At 41.7% G+C, this 17228-nt stretch overlaps 1 protein-coding gene across 1 annotated transcript in view; it reads left to right on the top strand.

Annotated features, from left to right (window-relative positions):
- Window positions 1-17228, top strand: part of LOC145353809 (casein kinase II subunit alpha) — a 77004-nt gene that overhangs the window by 39052 nt on the left and 20724 nt on the right. Inside the window, exons 3-6 of the mRNA XM_080204636.1 lie at window positions 5893-6004; window positions 7510-7611; window positions 10003-10053; window positions 11818-11877. Coding sequence (XP_080060762.1) covers window positions 5893-6004; window positions 7510-7611; window positions 10003-10053; window positions 11818-11877 — 325 coding nt within the window. The remainder of the gene's footprint in view (window positions 1-5892; window positions 6005-7509; window positions 7612-10002; window positions 10054-11817; window positions 11878-17228) is intronic.

Raw genomic sequence — 17228 nt, 5'->3', positions numbered from 1 at the left:
TCCAAAAGCTTGTGATTCCAAATAAACCTGTTGGACTTTTAACCTGGTGTTGAGACTTTCTAATGTACCCAGCCCAGTCCAAAGCTGGCATCTCCACATCACTGTTCTAAGTTGCCTTGTTGAACTACTGTAATCGGTATCGTGTAAGAACATAAGAAATAGGAGCAGGAGTAGGCCATCCAGCCCTTCGAGCCTGCCCCGCCATTCAATAAGATCATGGCTGATCTGTTGTAGCTCAGTTCCACATTCCCGCCCTCTCCCCATAACCCTTAATCCCCTCGCTTATCAAAAACCCATCAACCCGCGTCTTAAAAATATTTATCCACCACCTCAACGGGCAGAGAATTCCAGAGATTCACCACCCTTTGAGTGAAGAAGTTCCTCCTCAACTCCGTTCTAAACCTCCCCCCCTTTGTCTTGAGGCTGTGCCCCCTAGTCCTACTGTCCTTTCTGAGCGGGAAGAGTCTCTCCACCTCTATCCTATCCATCCCATTCATCATCTTATACTTCTCAATGAGATCTCCCCTCATTCTTCTAAACTCTAACGAGTACAAGTCTAGTTTATTCAGCCTCTCCTTATAGCTCAACCCCCTCAACTCCGGTATCAGCCTAGTAAACCTCCTCTGCACTTCCTCCAAGGCCAAAATATCCTTGCGTAAGTACGGCGACCAAAACTGCACACAGTAGTCCAGCTGCGGCCTCACCAATGCCCTATACAGCTGCAGCAAGACCTCCCTACTTTTATATTCAATCCCCCTCGCTATGAAGGCCAGCATCCCATTAGCCTTCCTGACCACCTGCTGCACCTGCAGGCTGGGTGCAAGGTCAGGGCTTCCCAAACTTTGAGCTGTGGCACTCCTAGTGACTTCCCAAGATCATCGGGGAGTCCTTTGTATGCTGTGAAATAGGTGCAAACACAGAAATCAAACGTAATAATACCTCTCGTGTATGCACTCTCTTCTCTTGCACTCTCTCTCTCTATCGCACACAGCTCTCTCTCTGGTGCACCTCTTGCTTTCTCCCTGCACGCATCTATCTTGCTCCCGCGCATTTGGAAGATGCTGTTGAAAGAAGCTTGGTGAGTTTCCGAAATGCATCTTTTAGATGGTAGAACTTTAAAGAATCAACACAGTCATGGTGGACTGTATGGTTTCAATCTGTACTGTAATGTTTTGCAATTCTATGTTAATTGGTTATACACAATAGACTGCTTAAAGTATGAACAATCTTCAGCCTGCAAACCTGACTTCCTGGTGTCATGATTTTATTGCAGTGCCAAATTTTCTGTTTGTAGTAGGATGATTGTACCTATTGTGCTGTAATTGCACAGCTAGGCCATATGATGGCTCTGTGCCCAGACACTGAAAACGCTCAGTGGCATTGCAGGTTATTTTCAAACGTGTGACTAATATCTTGGCTAATCATTAAGTCTAATCTTTACTTATATCAAACTTTCCTGTCTCTTCCTGCTGTTTTAAACCTCCCTACCTAACCCCTTTCCTCATTTGTTCATTCTCACACCCTGTTCCCATTCCCCTTTCACTCTCTTGCTGCCCTGCCCCTTCTGATTTTACCACTTAGGTATCAAATTTCTGTGTCACTAATTAACATGAAATGTAAGTTAAATCTATCAATAGAAAACAATAGGGGCAGCATGGTGGTGCACTGCTACCTCATAGCGCCAGGGACCCCAGATTCAATTCCCGGTCTGGGTCACTGTCTGGCTGGGGTTTGCACATTCTCCTGTGTCTGCATGGGTTTCCTCCAGTTGCTCCGGTTTTCTCCCACAGTCCGAAAGATGTACCGGTTAGGTGCATTGGCCATGCCAAATTCTCCCTCAGTGTATTCAAACAGGTGCTGGAGTGTGGCAACTGGGGGATTTTCACAGTAACTCCATTGCAGTGTTAATGTAAGCCTACTTGTGCTTGATAGATAAAAACTAAACTAACTATAGTTGTCCTTGGAGGCATACACCATAGTCCAATCAGATTGTCACATCCTCAAAGAAATTAAAAGTTTGGCCAGGTAGAAGCGTCCACTCTGGATATTTTAATTTGGCTATTGTTTTAACTTGTTCCTGGTAATCCCAATGTTTTAAATAAAACAAATGGGCCTGTAAATTGTGTCTGAAGTTGCTCCTTTTTTTGCAAAGCTGTTGTTGTTCTTTTCACATTTATTATTTTTCTGCAGTTAAATAGTTGTGAAATCTTGGTTCGGTTGCCAGCGCTTTGTGTAATTACCAACTAAAAATCTGCAATGAGGCTTAATTAGAGAAAATATAAAATAATATTGATCATTTGTGCACCTAAACTACTCAGTGTAGCATTCATTGTATGCAAGTTAATGTACAGGTATATTAGGATTGGAAGTATGTAATGGTTAAGTGTGTGAATTTGAAGTGCATATAAAGTAATACCATGGAAATATACATGTTAAAGTGATTAAGAACCTGCTGGTATTATTATTGATTGCAACCTATAATGTGTGTTTTGATCAGGTGAATTTTGAAGCTAAACCAATGTTGTTTGCATTTTATCAACTGGATATGAAGGACAATGTGTTGACTTGTTTCTTTTTAAGCAGTTACTTGGTTTATCATTCATGTGCCAGCAGGCAGCATTTGGCACCCAGCTAGCAAGTCTTTTGCCAGCTGATAGTGAGACTTCTTGTTTAAGCGTTTGTGCAGGTGATTTAAGTTGGCAAGCTTAGTGTGTAGAGTTCTGTTCATCAAATTGGATTTGCAGTGGATGGTTTTGACGGTATCATCTGCTGGTGTAACTCTTCACAGCCTTTACTGAAAAAATGGAAAACTTCCCATTGCACTGAAAATTAGGTACATGTGGATGAGCCGTCGTACTTGTCCAAAATGCAGTTTTGCTGAAAATAAAACCGTTTTTCTTAGACCAGCTGAGCACATTGCTATGGGGAGGTTTCAGTATGCAGTGCTAGTTACAGGTCATCGTGTGCATTACTGACTCAAGAATTTCCTTATAATCAACTGCAAATTGGTTTGCTAAACTTAGCCATTGCAAACATTTAAATTTTGTTCTTTAAGAACATAAGAAATAGGTGCAGGAGTAGGCCATCCAGCCCTTCGAGCCTGCCCCGCCATTCAATAAGATCATGGCTGATCTGTCGTGTCTCAGTTCCACATTCCCACCCTCTCCCCATAACCCTTAATCCCCTCGCTTATCAAAAACCCATCAACCCGCGTCTTAAAAATATTTAGCAAGGCAGCCTCCACCACCTCAACGGGCAGAGAATTCCAGAGATTCACCACCCTTTGAGTGAAGAAGTTCCTCCTCAACTCCGTTCTAAACCGCCCCCCACTTTATCTTGAGGCTGTGCCCCCTAGTCCTACTGTCCTTTCTGAGCGGGAAGAGCCTCTCCACCTCTATCCTATCCATCCCATTCATCATCTTATATGTCTCAATGAGATCTCCCCTCATTTTTCTAAACTCTAACGAGTACAAGCCTAGTTTATTCAGCCTCTCCTCATAGCTCAACCCCCTGAACTCCGGTATCAGCCTAGTAAACCTCCTCTGCACTCCCTCCAAGGCCAAAATATCCTTGCGTAAGTACGGTGACCAGAACTGCACACAGTACTCCAGCTGCGGCCTCACCAATGCCCTATACAGCTGCAGCAAGACCTCCCTACTTTTATATTCAATCCCCCTCGCTATGAAGGCCAGCATCCCATTAGCCTTCCTGACCACCTGCTGCACCTGCAGGCTGGGTTTTTGCGACTCATGCACAAGGACCCCGAGGTCCCTCTGCACCGTCGCCTGCTGCAGTTTTTCGCCCCGTAAGTAATAGTCCTTCCTACCATTATTCCTACCAAAGTGGACCACCTCGCACTTGCCAACATTAAATTCTATTTGCCATTTCCTGGCCCATTCGCCCAGCCTATCTAGACCCTTCTCCAGACTCTCCACACCCTCTGCGCAATTTGCCGTTCCACCAATCTTGATGTCATCAGCAAATTTCGACACCATACACTCGGTTCCCTCCTCCAGATCATCTATATAAATGGTAAATAGCTGAGGCCCCAGCACCGACCCCTGGGGCACTCCACTAATCACCAACCGCCAATCCGAATAGCACCCATTAACCCCCACTCTCTGCCTCGTATTTGACAACCAATCCTCTATCCACGTTAACACCCTACCCCCAACTCCATGCCCCCTTACCTTCTGCAATAACCTCTTGTGAGGTACCTTGTCAAACGCCTTCTGAAAATCAAGAAAGACCACATCCACCGGCTCTCCTCTATCCACCGCCCTAAACACATCCTCGTAGAACTCCAATAAGTTTGTCAGACACGACTTCCCCTTAACGAAACCGTGCTGCGTCTGCTCTATCAAGCAATTCCCCTCAAGATGCCTCGCTATTTCCTCCTTGATGACGATTTACCATCCTATTGTCAAAGGAGTATGCTTAAAGTTGTGTTCAAAAGTGTGACTCTTGGAAATACTACTTTATTACTAATCTTACCTGGAGTTCAGATCGTTACAAACCACTCAACTCCCTTCCCCGTCACCTGCATCCCATCCCTCAGGATATTTTGCTACCTTGAGACTAATTCTCAGAATAATTATTCTTTGCCATCTCCATAGGACATTTTGATTTCCTTAGTTTTTGTAAGTACAGTCTTGCGAAGGAGTGCATTCCCATTTCGGAGCATGTACCATACACATCAAGTCCTTGGGGCATCAAGTCATTCTTTGATGCTGGTAATGTCCTTGACTCTGTGATTGAGCTCACCGTGATATTCCATTAGTTGTTTGTTATGAAGAGTGCAGACCACTTCTCTTACTCATTTATTTTGTTTGGGAAGAAAACCACACCCAGTAGTGTGAATAAAGCTATTTTAATAAAACATTGTTATGCACAATCTCAGTTGCAGTTGAGTAACTGAACTAAGAATAGATTTGGGAAATGGGAGCACAATAATATTTGTAGTAGACCCGAAGTTATTCCTGAACTCTTATTGTCCACCCCCCACCCCACCGCCACCCCCTCCTTTCCCAGCCAGGTTTGAGTTGTCCTCATCCACATGACTTATATTCCTTACGGTTAAGTTTTATTGTGGTAGTGTAAGAGTTCACTACTGGGTTCTTGAAGCAAAAGGCTTTGATTTCATCAACCTGATTGTGAAGAAGCAACAGTTTATGCGCAGTTCATGTTTGTAAATGTTTTTGTTAAATTTATGAACCAAAACGACCTTTTAAAGCGAAAGAAGTTTTGGACTGCCTGGTATCAAGTATGATTTACTTATTCAATACATTTTTTAATAAGCGCTGAAAAAGCGTGGATCACTTGTGTCAAGAGAAGTTTGACAACGTTTTTGAACATTGGTCGAAAGTCTAACGGCGGAAAAGTCTAACTGTAGAAAAGTCGCTTCAACTGAAGCATTTATTGCAACATTTGTGGCCCATGAAGAAAGGGCAGGAATCAGATATTAGAACACAATTATGCTGCATGCTAGTCAAATGCTAAAGCTGTTCCTCTTGATCTAATTTGAACTGAAATATCTTAACTACTGGCTTGTTGAATCAGTATTTATGCAATGTATTGATATGTCCATATGTCAGTTGTTGTTTGCATATAATAGTTATTGCACATATCGTTCAGCCAATTTAAAGCAAACATTAGTGTTTTGATAATGTGGAACATGCATAAAGAATGTACTCGATGGTATTGAAAATGCAAGGTTCTGCTGGTGAGGAAGACATAAATAGGCAACATTTGATAATTCAGTACTGTTGTGAAATTGTGGCCTATTGTATACCCTTTTATAATTGATTTTCATTTTCTGAATGTTTTGCTTTATCTATTGAACTGAGCTGTATTTTTTTAAACTGTTCTCTGTCATGTTCTGTTCCTTTGCAGAAATCAAGATGACTACCAATTAGTTCGTAAATTAGGTCGAGGGAAATACAGTGAAGTGTTTGAAGCCATTAACATCACAAACAATGAAAAAGTAGTTGTTAAAATACTTAAGGTAAGACTTGCTTCAGTGCTGATGAACTGTGTGCTTCAAATTCTCAACATATCTCATAATGGTTGTTTGGCATTACAGAGCTTGAATATTGCTGAAAAGAGACATCTTGTTGAAGTTTTCTGTCTTGCACTGATCAGGACAATTGCAAGAATACCAATGCCAGAGAAACATTGGTATTCTTATGATTGTCTGATGAGTGAAAGACGAAAAGCTTCAGCAATATCATGATCCATGCCTGAGCTGCACACTACCAATTTCACCCTTGTGGAATGAGAATAAAAGTCATACTACCTCAAAGAAACCCATTATTCCAGTGACAGCTGAGTCTGCTGTTTACATCTTAGGAAACACCAATAGCCTTCAGAAAAATTTTAGATCAAGAGAGTGGGGCTGACCGGATAGCTGTTTCAAAGAGCCAGTGTAGGCACAGTGGATTTAGTGGGCTCCTTATGTGCTGTAAGATTTGTATGGTTCATGAAATTCTGACCTCCGACATAGAACGATAGAATGGTTACAGCACAAAAAGAGGCCATTCATCCACCATGTCTCTGCTGTTTGCAACAGATGTAGAGGTTTAGAGCAGAGCAAAAGAGTTGAATGGGAATAATGCTGTATGGAAGTGAGAAATCTATTCGCATGCCTCTCTCATAAAAACTTTTAACTCCAATTGAAAAGAGAGAATATAACCAACTCCCTTTGACATTCGTTGGCATTGCAATTGGTGAATCCCCTATTATCAACACCCTAGGGTTACCATTGACCAGAAACTGAATTGAACCAGCCATATAACTGTTGTGGTTACACGAGGCTGGGAATTCTGCAGTGAGTAACTCCCCTCCGGACACCCAAAAGCTTGCCCACCATTTACAAGGCACAAGTCAGGGGCGTGATGGAATTCTCTGCATTTGCCTGGATAAGTTCAGCTCCAACAGCACTTGAGAAGCTAAGCACCATCCAGGACAAAATAGCATGCTTAATCAGCACCTATCAAACACCACCAACATCTGCTCCCTTCACCACTGACTCAGTGTCAGCAGTGTGCACTGTCAACAAGATACCCTGCAGCAACTCAAGGATCCTTTGACACCACCTTCAAAACCCACTACCTCTCCCACCTAGCGGAATAAGTGCAGCAGATAATGGGAGCACCACCACCTGGAAGTTCCCCTGCAAGATGGACACCATCCTCATTTGGAAATATATTGCTGTTCCTTCACTGTCACTGGATCAAAAACCTGGAACTCCCTCCCTAAAAGCGCTATGGACTGCAGCAGTTCAAGAAGGTGGCTTTACCACCACCTTTTCAAGGGCAGAGATGAGCAATAAAAATGCTGGCCTAGCAAGTGAAGCCCACATCCCATGAAAGAATATTTATTTTGAAGAACATTCCTGTTGGTGCATTGGTGCTCCAAAGTTTGTATGCAATAGCAAAGGAAGAAATAAAATAATCACACTTTAGTTGTTAATCTTATAATCAAGGCAAATATATGCTTTTATTCATATAGCCCGTAAAGAAGAAGAAAATAAAACGTGAAATTAAAATATTGGAGAATCTGCGTGGAGGTCCAAATATTATCACACTCATAGATATTGTCAAAGATCCCGTGGTAAGTGAAGATCTCAGTTTTTTCACTTCGATTAAGCTTGTACTGAAATCTAGCTAGAATAAAAATTGAATCAAATATGCAGTGTTAAGGAAGTGCAACTTAACACATCTTTTAGTTGAGAAGGATTTTTGTTTCTTTGTGACTATTAATAGCACATTAAAGAAAACTGAGAGGAAATCAAAATAATAGGAAATGAGAATCAGCGTTGTAAAAAGCTGAACTGATTATTTGGATTTCAGTATTTTCTGTTACTCAGTGGGACTTGATGGTTACTCATGGCGCAGTAGACTCCTGTTGTAAAAACACAAAATACTGAAAAATCTCAGCATGTCTGACAGCAGCTGTGAAGAGAGAATAGAGCCAACATTTTGAGTCTGGATGACCCTTCATCAGAGCTAGGAGCCTTAGTGGCTCTTGGCTCTGATGAAGGGTCATCCAGAGTCAACATTGGTTCTATTCTATCTCCAATATCTGTCAGACCTGCTGAGATTTTTCAGCATTTTCTGTTCTTGTTTCAGATTCCAGAATCCGCAGTATTTTGCTTTTAGATCCCTGTTGTACCTAGCTATTGGTTTAAGTTGCTACCCTCTGCAACCCTGGTTAGTAAAACAAGCCTTTCCTTTGCATTTCTTGAGTTAAGAGCACAGAGGCAGTTAACTTTTTTTTCTATCATGTTGACTGGTGATATTTCTCTCAGTAAATTGAGTGCATGTAATTTCTTGAAGAGCTTCCTAGTGATTAAATAGCACTTTATTGCATCTACGGTTATCATGGGCCTTCAAACATTTAGTGCCCAAAGTCAGCAGGCAGGTGCAGCAAGCATTTAAAAAGGCAGGTGGTATATTGGCCTTCATTGCAAGGGGATTTGAGTGTGGGAGTCATAAGGTCCTGCTGCAATTGTGTCAAACCTTAGCGAGACTGCATCTTAAAATTGTGTCCAGTTTTGTTATCCCTACCTAATGAAGGACGTATTTGCCACTGCAGGAATGCAACCGAGATTCACCGGGCTAATTTTTGGATGGTGGAATTTCCTAATGAGTAAAAAACTGGTCCTGAAAGATTTCTGGATTTTTAAGACATCAAGGGATATGGGGATAATGTGGGAACGTGATGCCAGAAGTGTGTTGAGGACTAGTGGGCATTTGTTGAGTTGTAGAAATGAACATATAAGTAGTCCAGTTGTAGAGGATCATGTGAATGTTCTGTTTGGACATGTGCGGAGTTCTACACACCTGGATTTGATCCCTGAAGTAATTACATTTTATTTAAATGTGGTTATTTTGTTGTGGTACAATTTAGATGCTAAATCATTTATCTTTTAGGCATTTAATTATTTCTGTGGCTTTTTTTTTCTTTTTAATCTGGTGACTCGAATGCTATGTGATGTTGTACTCTTGTAGTATCAAGCATGCCCAGGCTAGGTTCCCTGTATTCTCAATGTGACATTTTTCCATTTCTCCACACCTTCCATCCTGTTAATTTCTGTGATGTGGACAATTTAGTTTTCCATTAATTAAATTCATGCTGTGGTTTCATACTGGGAGCTGGATGCAGATTGGTTTAACTCAATAGGGCCCTTAAAACAATCATTGTCTCGGCTAAATTGAATACCAAAGCACAAAGGGAAGAGACCAGTGTTTTAATATTGTACACTGTATCACCTAGACCCCAATGTTTGAGATTTAAATTCTCTTTTTTTTTGCTCAAATTATCTTGGCGTTCGGGAGAGAAATTTGACCTTCATTTGACCTTTCATCCCTAAAGAGCTGAATGAGCGTGGTAATGAACCATGCAGAGGAAGGCTGGTGTGGATTTAATTCCTTCGGTCTTTTGTATGGTTCACGGTTACACTAGCCAATTAATTTATCACTTTATTATAGGGCAGTCTACTTTTTCCTCTCCTCCTCAGTGCTGGCCTTTCTATAAACCACTTGCATCTTATTAGTTATAGTAAAGGTAGAAAAATTGCTCTGAATTACTGTTTAAATGATGTATTTGTAGAAAAGCAGGTGAAGGAGATGGAGAAGGTGACTGGTTCATGTGTTACAGTTCACAATTTGTGGTTGAGACTATTTGAATCCATGTTTGCAAATATGCAGATGCACATTTAAATGTTATTTACTTTGCCCTGTTTTAATAGTAATCTCTATGAATAAGAAATTATGAAAACCTATAAGTCATCATCGTTTGTCTGTTGTCAAAGGATGTGTTATGGGACATGATGAAAACAATCTTAGCTTATTTCATATCATTAAATTTTGGATCTATTAAGTAGATGCTAAGCAATGACCATTTCCAACAAAGGGGATCCTAACCACTTTCACCTTGTAAAATATCTTACATGAGCAATTAATTTTAGATTTATGATTCTGATTCTTTGTTTCTTCTCAGTCACGAACACCTGCTTTGGTTTTTGAACATGTAAACAATACAGATTTCAAGGTAAGATTGTGCTTTTTACATTGCAAGTTAGATGCAATTATCACTGATATTCATCTTCCATTAGGAGATAAGGGTAGCACAGTGGCTGCCTCACAGTGCCAGGTACCCAGGTTCAATTGGGTCCCTGTCTGTGCGAGTCTGCACGTTCGTTTCGTGTCTGTGTGGGTTTCCTCCAGGTGCTCCAGTTTCCTCCTCCTGTGGGGTTAGATGGAGTGGCCACGCTAAATTGCCCACTACTGTCAGAGGATTAACAGGGTAAATGCGTGGGGTTATGGGGATAGGGCCTAGGTGAGTCAGTGCAGACTCGAGCTGAATGGCCTCCTTCTGCACTGTAGTGACTTTATGATTATGCTTGTGCCCCCTTCCCCAAGCCCCACAAATGTACAGTTCAGTGAAGAAAGGACCAATCCTTTCCGACAGTATTGCACCTGAGCAATAATTTGTTACCTTGGTGTTGCTTTCTCCTTCAGTCGACTGCAGTATATACTTGTGTTTGTTCTTGGGAAATAATTTTCTTGAGATTCCCTCCGGCTATTGATGTTGCCATTTGATGTTCTCTTTAGCTAAGGAGTTCCCTTTTTCCCTTGTTATTTATTCCTGAAACTGATTTCATAATTCCCAGCCACTTGTCACTTTTTCCGTTCCAAGCATAGCTGTTTACGATTGATAAATTTAGTTTCTAATTCAATGGAAGACACTTAATTCCATATTTCAGATGCTAAGGGTTTTACTCTCAACACCCATCGCACTTTGCAAGTGCAATTTTCAAACGCTTTTAAAGAAAAGCAAGTCAATAAGAGAGCCCATAATTTCCAGAGGAGTAGAGGAACTTGCACGCCACCTCTATCCCTTTTTGTCTGACCTTGAAGACTGGTATGGACAGGGAAAGGGCAATAAACTGAAACTGCCCCCCTGCCGCCCTGTCCTCAATCAGTATAGGTTACTTTTGAGAAGGTAGATGTGCGTTTCTAAACCCCTGTTAGTGGTGGTCAATTAGCAACAGAATTGAAACCCTAGTATCGTAGATTTAAACAATAGTCATTTATTCACATACTCAATTCAAAAGATCTGCATCAGTCAAACACCACATGATCAAGAAAGATGCAACTAAAGATACTGCACTTCTACAAGTGTAAACCAAAAAAATGGTAAAGTTCATTTGTTTTCTGCAAGTCCACTAAAGAAGGAAGTGTTTTCTCCCTGTCTGTAGTTCAGGTAGCTGGGTTTGGGTATTGGGATAACCACAGTAAAAAGTCTCTCAGCACCAGGTTAAAGTCCAGCAGGTTTATTTGGCACTAGCTTTCAGAGTCTCAGTCTCCTTCATCAAGTGAGTGAGGACTTGTGTTCACAAACAACTCATGGACAGGCACAAACTCAATTTACAAGACAATGATTGGAATGCGAGTCTTTACAGGTAAAGCCCAAAAGGAATCTGTTGGGCTTTAACCTGGTGTTGTGAGATTCTTACTGCGCTTAATATATGGAGATGCTGGCATCTCCATATATTAGGATAATTGCAGGGTTACAAATATCTACCTGACCATGGTGTGCATTGCTGCTGATGAACTTTGAAGAGTTCCATTGCTTTAATTGTGAAGAGAAACAATGCGTAGTTCAGTTGCGTTTGCGATTATGTTTCGATGGAGAAGAAATGTATTTTGTGTTTCATTATTCTATGCATAAAGATTTATTGAATTTTATTTTAATTAGCCAGCCAGGGTTTTATCAATATTCCTAATCTTTTCTTGTATATATTCCTTACAGCAGCTCTACCAGACCTTAACAGATTATGATATACGATTCTACATGTATGAGATTTTGAAGGTATGTTAAATTTTGAGAGAACAGAGAATGGAATGTTTACATGACAGTATCTAAGGAGGATGCTGGTGTTCAACATCACAGAACACAAGTGAGCTCCTTGGGTGATTTACAGCACCAGTCAGGATGCTGAAAGCAGCATCAACATCCTCGGCAATTCCCAATTTTATGGAGGTGGATTTTGTGACATTTGTGCCAGTATTTGTGCTATCTGTGGTTGCCAATTTATTTAGGAGCCCTTGCAAGAATTTTGATAATTGGACTGTCGCTGCTGCAGGACTATTGAGGAATTCAAATTTATTGCCTTGAAAAACTGTACTATGTGGGCCATGGATTTACTGCTGATTTTGATTAATCTGATGTAATGACACCACTGTCATAATGTTCAGGGACATGGTGAGTGCAGATGTGTAAATCGGTTCACGTTTAAATTAATCAAATGAACTGCAGCCTATATTAACCAGAGGGTACTTCAAAATGGCAATCTGCAAATTCAGGTGATAGATGTCAACTACTCATTTCATCTTGAGCCATCATAATTTGAGTCTTGATTAAATATTGACTCTGAAAGTGTCTGTTCCTTTACTTTACACGGAAGCATAAACGATTTTAGCCAGCTATAAAAATATAGTTATGTATTTGGCGTTGCTATGGAATGCCTGGCTAATCGGGATGGCAGCATAATTCCTGGGTAATGACCTGACATAGTTCAAGGAGATACTACAGTAGGTGGTGGGACAATCTCTGGTGCTGGGTGAAACTGTGCTGAAGAAGTGCTTGTTGCTCTTTTGGTCCTCCACTAATCTTACTGGAACCTCTTGGATTTAGAGAAAGCAGATAGTAATATCCGCTCCCCTTTTGCAGAGTTTGCACTTTCTCCCCGCGCCTGCATGGGTTTCCTTCAGGTGCTCCGGTTTTCATCCCACACTCCAAAGATGTGCCGATTGGGTGGATTGGCAGTGCTAAATTAACCCTAGTCTCTGGGGGATTAGCAGGGTAAATGTGTGGGGTTATGGGAATAGGACTTGGGTGGGATTATGGTTGGGGCAAACTCGAAGGGCTGAATGGCCTCCTGTACTGTGGGGGTTCTATGACTCTACGAATATTATGAAATAACACTAAGCGAGTGAGGGTCAATTTGTTAATGTAAACTTGTGTGCAGAACTCTGTAGAGTAATTTTTTCATCCTTGGTGTTGAAGCAGTGATACAGTATGGGAGCAATCAAAGATACCAATTAGGAAGGAACCTAATTGCTGTTTACTTGTGCTTGAAGAACACAAGTGTGTTACTTGTTATTTGAACTGAAAATCAAAGATCCAGCTGGCTGATTCTGGTCAGCAGCTGTGATGTCCCTTGTAATGGCTATATCATGGGGTTGTTTACATATTTTTGCAATTAATTGAAGTGTTAAATTTTGTGTATTGCTATCTCTTGGAATTGAGGAAAAGTTGAAGTTCAAACAGTATAGTATTTACTTCATCTACTTGCGCACCACAATTTGAGCATTTAATCAACATTAGAAGTTGCTGAGGGGCTTTCCATGGTAGACACCATTTGTACTATAATTTGGGTGTTGGGTTGGTCTGACTGATTTCAGTGCCTGCTTTGCTGTGCCATATAGGATCCCCTTGCTCATGTAGGATTGCTGTCTCCCACTTGGAACTATATTCTCTGCTTCCCAAGCAACCCCCTGAATAGGTTCCTGATTTCTACAATCCTATTCTCTCTGGTGCAGCTTTTTCCAATTTCCCTCCTGAGCAGCCTCACTCTGGATTTATTTATCTCCTCATTCTTGATCTCTTCCCCACCACCACCACCGCCGCCACCAGAGGAAATATTGTTCTGTATCCACTCCAGATTATAGATCAGTCTGCCTTCAGTCTTCTGCGTTGGAGGCAATATGAGCCAAGTTCATATAACCTGCTGTCAATTTAACCTTCCAAGCCCTGATTTGACAGTTGGACACTACATCAAATCAGTCATGGGACAGGCATGGTAAGGAGCCACGCTTTCTATACCTAGTACATACCTCCAACAGAATCGATTTGGGACCTGGGTGAGTTGTCAGAATGAGAAGACCTTGCATGAGCGACAATCTTCCTTTTTTGTCCTAGAATTCATCTTGCTTAAATATTCATGTCAAAAATATAGATTGTAAAACAAAAGCTGCAACTGATCTGGATGTCAAATGCATGGTACTGTTCAGCTGGAAAATCATTGTGGCTTTGTGAGACTGTTCCGCAGCAAGATTGATGGCCCTTACGTGGGGTGGATTTTGGTGCAGTCTTGTTTCCCTCATTTCACAAATTTAACATTGCAATCGTCTGTTCAATTTTATAGCTTCAAAATAATCAAAAATCTAATTTGAATGGAGGTTGCTGGTCTATGTTCTCTCTTTGTGCAGCCTGTTCAAGGCTGTGTTTTTCTGTTTAAATTTGATTTCATGTATCTGCAGGAAGCCTGCTGCATTTCAATTTCCTTTATAGATTTTTCTTTCTGTTCAGTTTATGTACAAAATCCTATCAAGCAAACCAGGTGGGCGACTTGTTCCTCGCTCTTTACTGTTGCTGCTCTGCTGGTCACAAGCTACTTTTATACTGGACTTTGTTCAGGGAGGCTTAACAGTCTTAAACTGGGTCTTTGATTCTTCTACCAGGATAAGAAAGCCAGACTCAGTAGTTTAAATGCTGAATGTCACTGCTTAGTTGCGGTCTCCTGAAGGCTAAACTGCTCTCTTAGATTAGCTTTTCTCCTGGGAAAGTTTGCCTTGGTTGGCTGTTGAGGAATTTTTTTTTTAGTTGAACATGTATAATATTTTTGATAATGAATGCGAATAAATATCATACAAGAGAAATATTGGTTCCTTGCTGTGAATTAGTATATGCCAGGTGCGAGATATTGTATCTCTGACGTACATAAAAGAAATAAATACTTAGATTTTTATAGTACTCCTCATGACCTCAGTACATACCAAAGCACTTTACAGCCAATTAAATCCTGTTGAAATGTAATCACTGTTGTAATGTAGGAGATGGGGCAGTCAGATTGCACACAGCAAGGTCCCACAGTAACTAATGTGATAATGACAGCCTTCTTTAAATGATGCTAGCCAGGATGCTGGGGAGGGTTCCCTTACTTCTCTTATCAGTGGCACGGGATCTTTTACATCCATCTGAGAGGGAGGCTGGTTTAATTCCTCATCTGAAAGGTGGCACCCCTTCACAGCGCAGCACTCCTGTATTCATAGTAAAACTTGCCTAGACCCTTGGTTCATTCACATTTACCGCTCAGTACAGCTTCATGATGAGTTATTAATTATTTGGAGAGCTCGAAATCACTCATTTTAAAATGACAACAACAGATAGGGAAAGCTAGATGAGGATCTTGCTGAATCCTGGTGTAATTGTTCACAATACTGAAGGATGATTGCTACTCGAACTGGTTCTTACCATAGCCATTTAAAATTTGTTTATTTTTAATCCTCTGCCAAGAGTTTCTGTGGGTGCTTTGATTCTATGTAAATGGCATATCTTAGTGTACTAGAGTCACGAGTGTAAGTTGCAATCTTTTTACTCTCCATAGTGCAATTCAAGTCTTTATTTAAGGCATTGCCTTCATTAAGGCCACAGTTACTTAATAGATCTCTACCATGGCACTTCTCTCAATGTGGAGATGCTGGTGTTGGACTGGGGTAAATACAGTAGTAAGTCTTACAACACCAGGTTAAAGTCCAACAGATTTATTTGATAGCAAAAGCCACTAGCTTTCGGAGCACTGCTTCGTCAGGTAAGTGGGGGTTCTGTTCACAAACACGGCTTTATGTGCCCTGTTTGTGAACAGAACTCCGACTTATCTGACAAAGGAGTAGCACTCCGAGAGCTAGTGGCTTTTGCTACCAAATAAACCTGTTGGACTTTAACCTGGTGTTGTGAGACTTGCCACTTTTCTCTGGCACAGTACACTGAGTTACAGTGCCACCAATTCACTGAAGCTCCCTTTGCCTTGTCATACTCTTCCTGAATTGGTTCAAGTCATCTAAATGTTTAGCTTGCTATTTTGGGCAGTTTTTGCCACAAGGGGCAGTTTTGCTAATAATTGTGCCTGTAACATGGATACAGATGGGATTAGTACAAGGCAGCTTTTTCTATTTTTATGGCTCAAATAAAATCCGCATGAGTAACTTTTTGCAATCAGGGAGACTGAAAATGGTGTTTCATTCTCAATCCTATTCAACTTCCAGACACACAATAAGCGCTCTAGAAAAAACAAAAGGCGGGGAATTATAGGCCGGTTAGTTTAACGTCTGTGGTAGGTAAAATGTTAGAATCCATCATTAAGCAGGAAATTGCGAGGCATCTTGAAGGGAATTGCTTGATAGGGCGGACGCAACACGGTTTCATTAAAGGGAAGTCGTGTCTGACAAATTTACTGGAGTTCTATGAGGATGTGTCTAGGGCAGTGGATAGAGGAGAGCCGGTGGATGTGGTCTTTCTGGATTTTCAGAAGGCGTTTGACAAGGTACCTCACAAGAGGTTATTGCAGAAGGTCAGGGGACATGGAGTTGGGGGTAGGGTGTTAGCGTGGATAGAGGATTGGTTGTCAAATAGGAGGCAGAGAGTGGGGGTCAATGGGTGCTATTCGGATTGGCGGATGGTGACTAGTGGGGTGCCCCAGGGGTCGGTGCTGGGGCCTCAGCTATTTACCATTTATATAGATGATCTGGAGGAGGGAACCGAGTGCAGGGTGTCGAAATTTGCTGATGACACCAAGATTGGGGGAACGGCAAATTGTGCGGAGGGTGTGGAGAGTCTGCAGAAGGATCTAGATAGGCTGGGCGAATGGGCCAGGAAATGGCAAATGGAATTTAATGTTGGCAAGTGTGAGGTGGTCCACTTTGGTAGGAAGAATGGTAGGAAGGACTATTACTTACGTGGCGAAAAACTGCAGCAGGCGACGGTGCAGAGGGACCTCGGGGTCCTTGTGCATGAATCGCAAAAACCCAGCTTGCAGGTGCAGCAGGTGGTCAGGAAGGCGAATGGGATGCTGGCCTTCATAGCGAGGGGGATTGAATATAAAAGTAGGGAGGTCTTGCTGCAGCTGTATAGGGCATTGGTGAGGCCGCAGCTGGAGTACTGTGTGCAGTTTTGGGCGCCGCACCTGCGCAAGGATATTTTGGCCCTGGAGGGAGTGCAGAGGAGGTTTACTAGGCTGATACCGGAGCTGAGGGGATTGAGCTATGAGGAGAGGCTGAATAAACTAGGCTTGTACTCGTTAGAGTTTAGAAGAATGAGGGGAGATCTCATTGAGACGTATAAGATGATGAATGGGATGGATAGGATAGAGGTGGAGAGAC

Source organism: Carcharhinus amblyrhynchos, chromosome 16 (genome assembly GCF_965287045.1).
Source record: "Carcharhinus amblyrhynchos chromosome 16, sCarAmb.v2.hapA, whole genome shotgun sequence".
Taxonomy (NCBI): domain Eukaryota; kingdom Metazoa; phylum Chordata; class Chondrichthyes; order Carcharhiniformes; family Carcharhinidae; genus Carcharhinus; species Carcharhinus amblyrhynchos.
The sequence above is the reverse complement of the archived record's forward strand: the minus strand, read 5'-3'. Positions and strand labels throughout refer to the sequence as shown.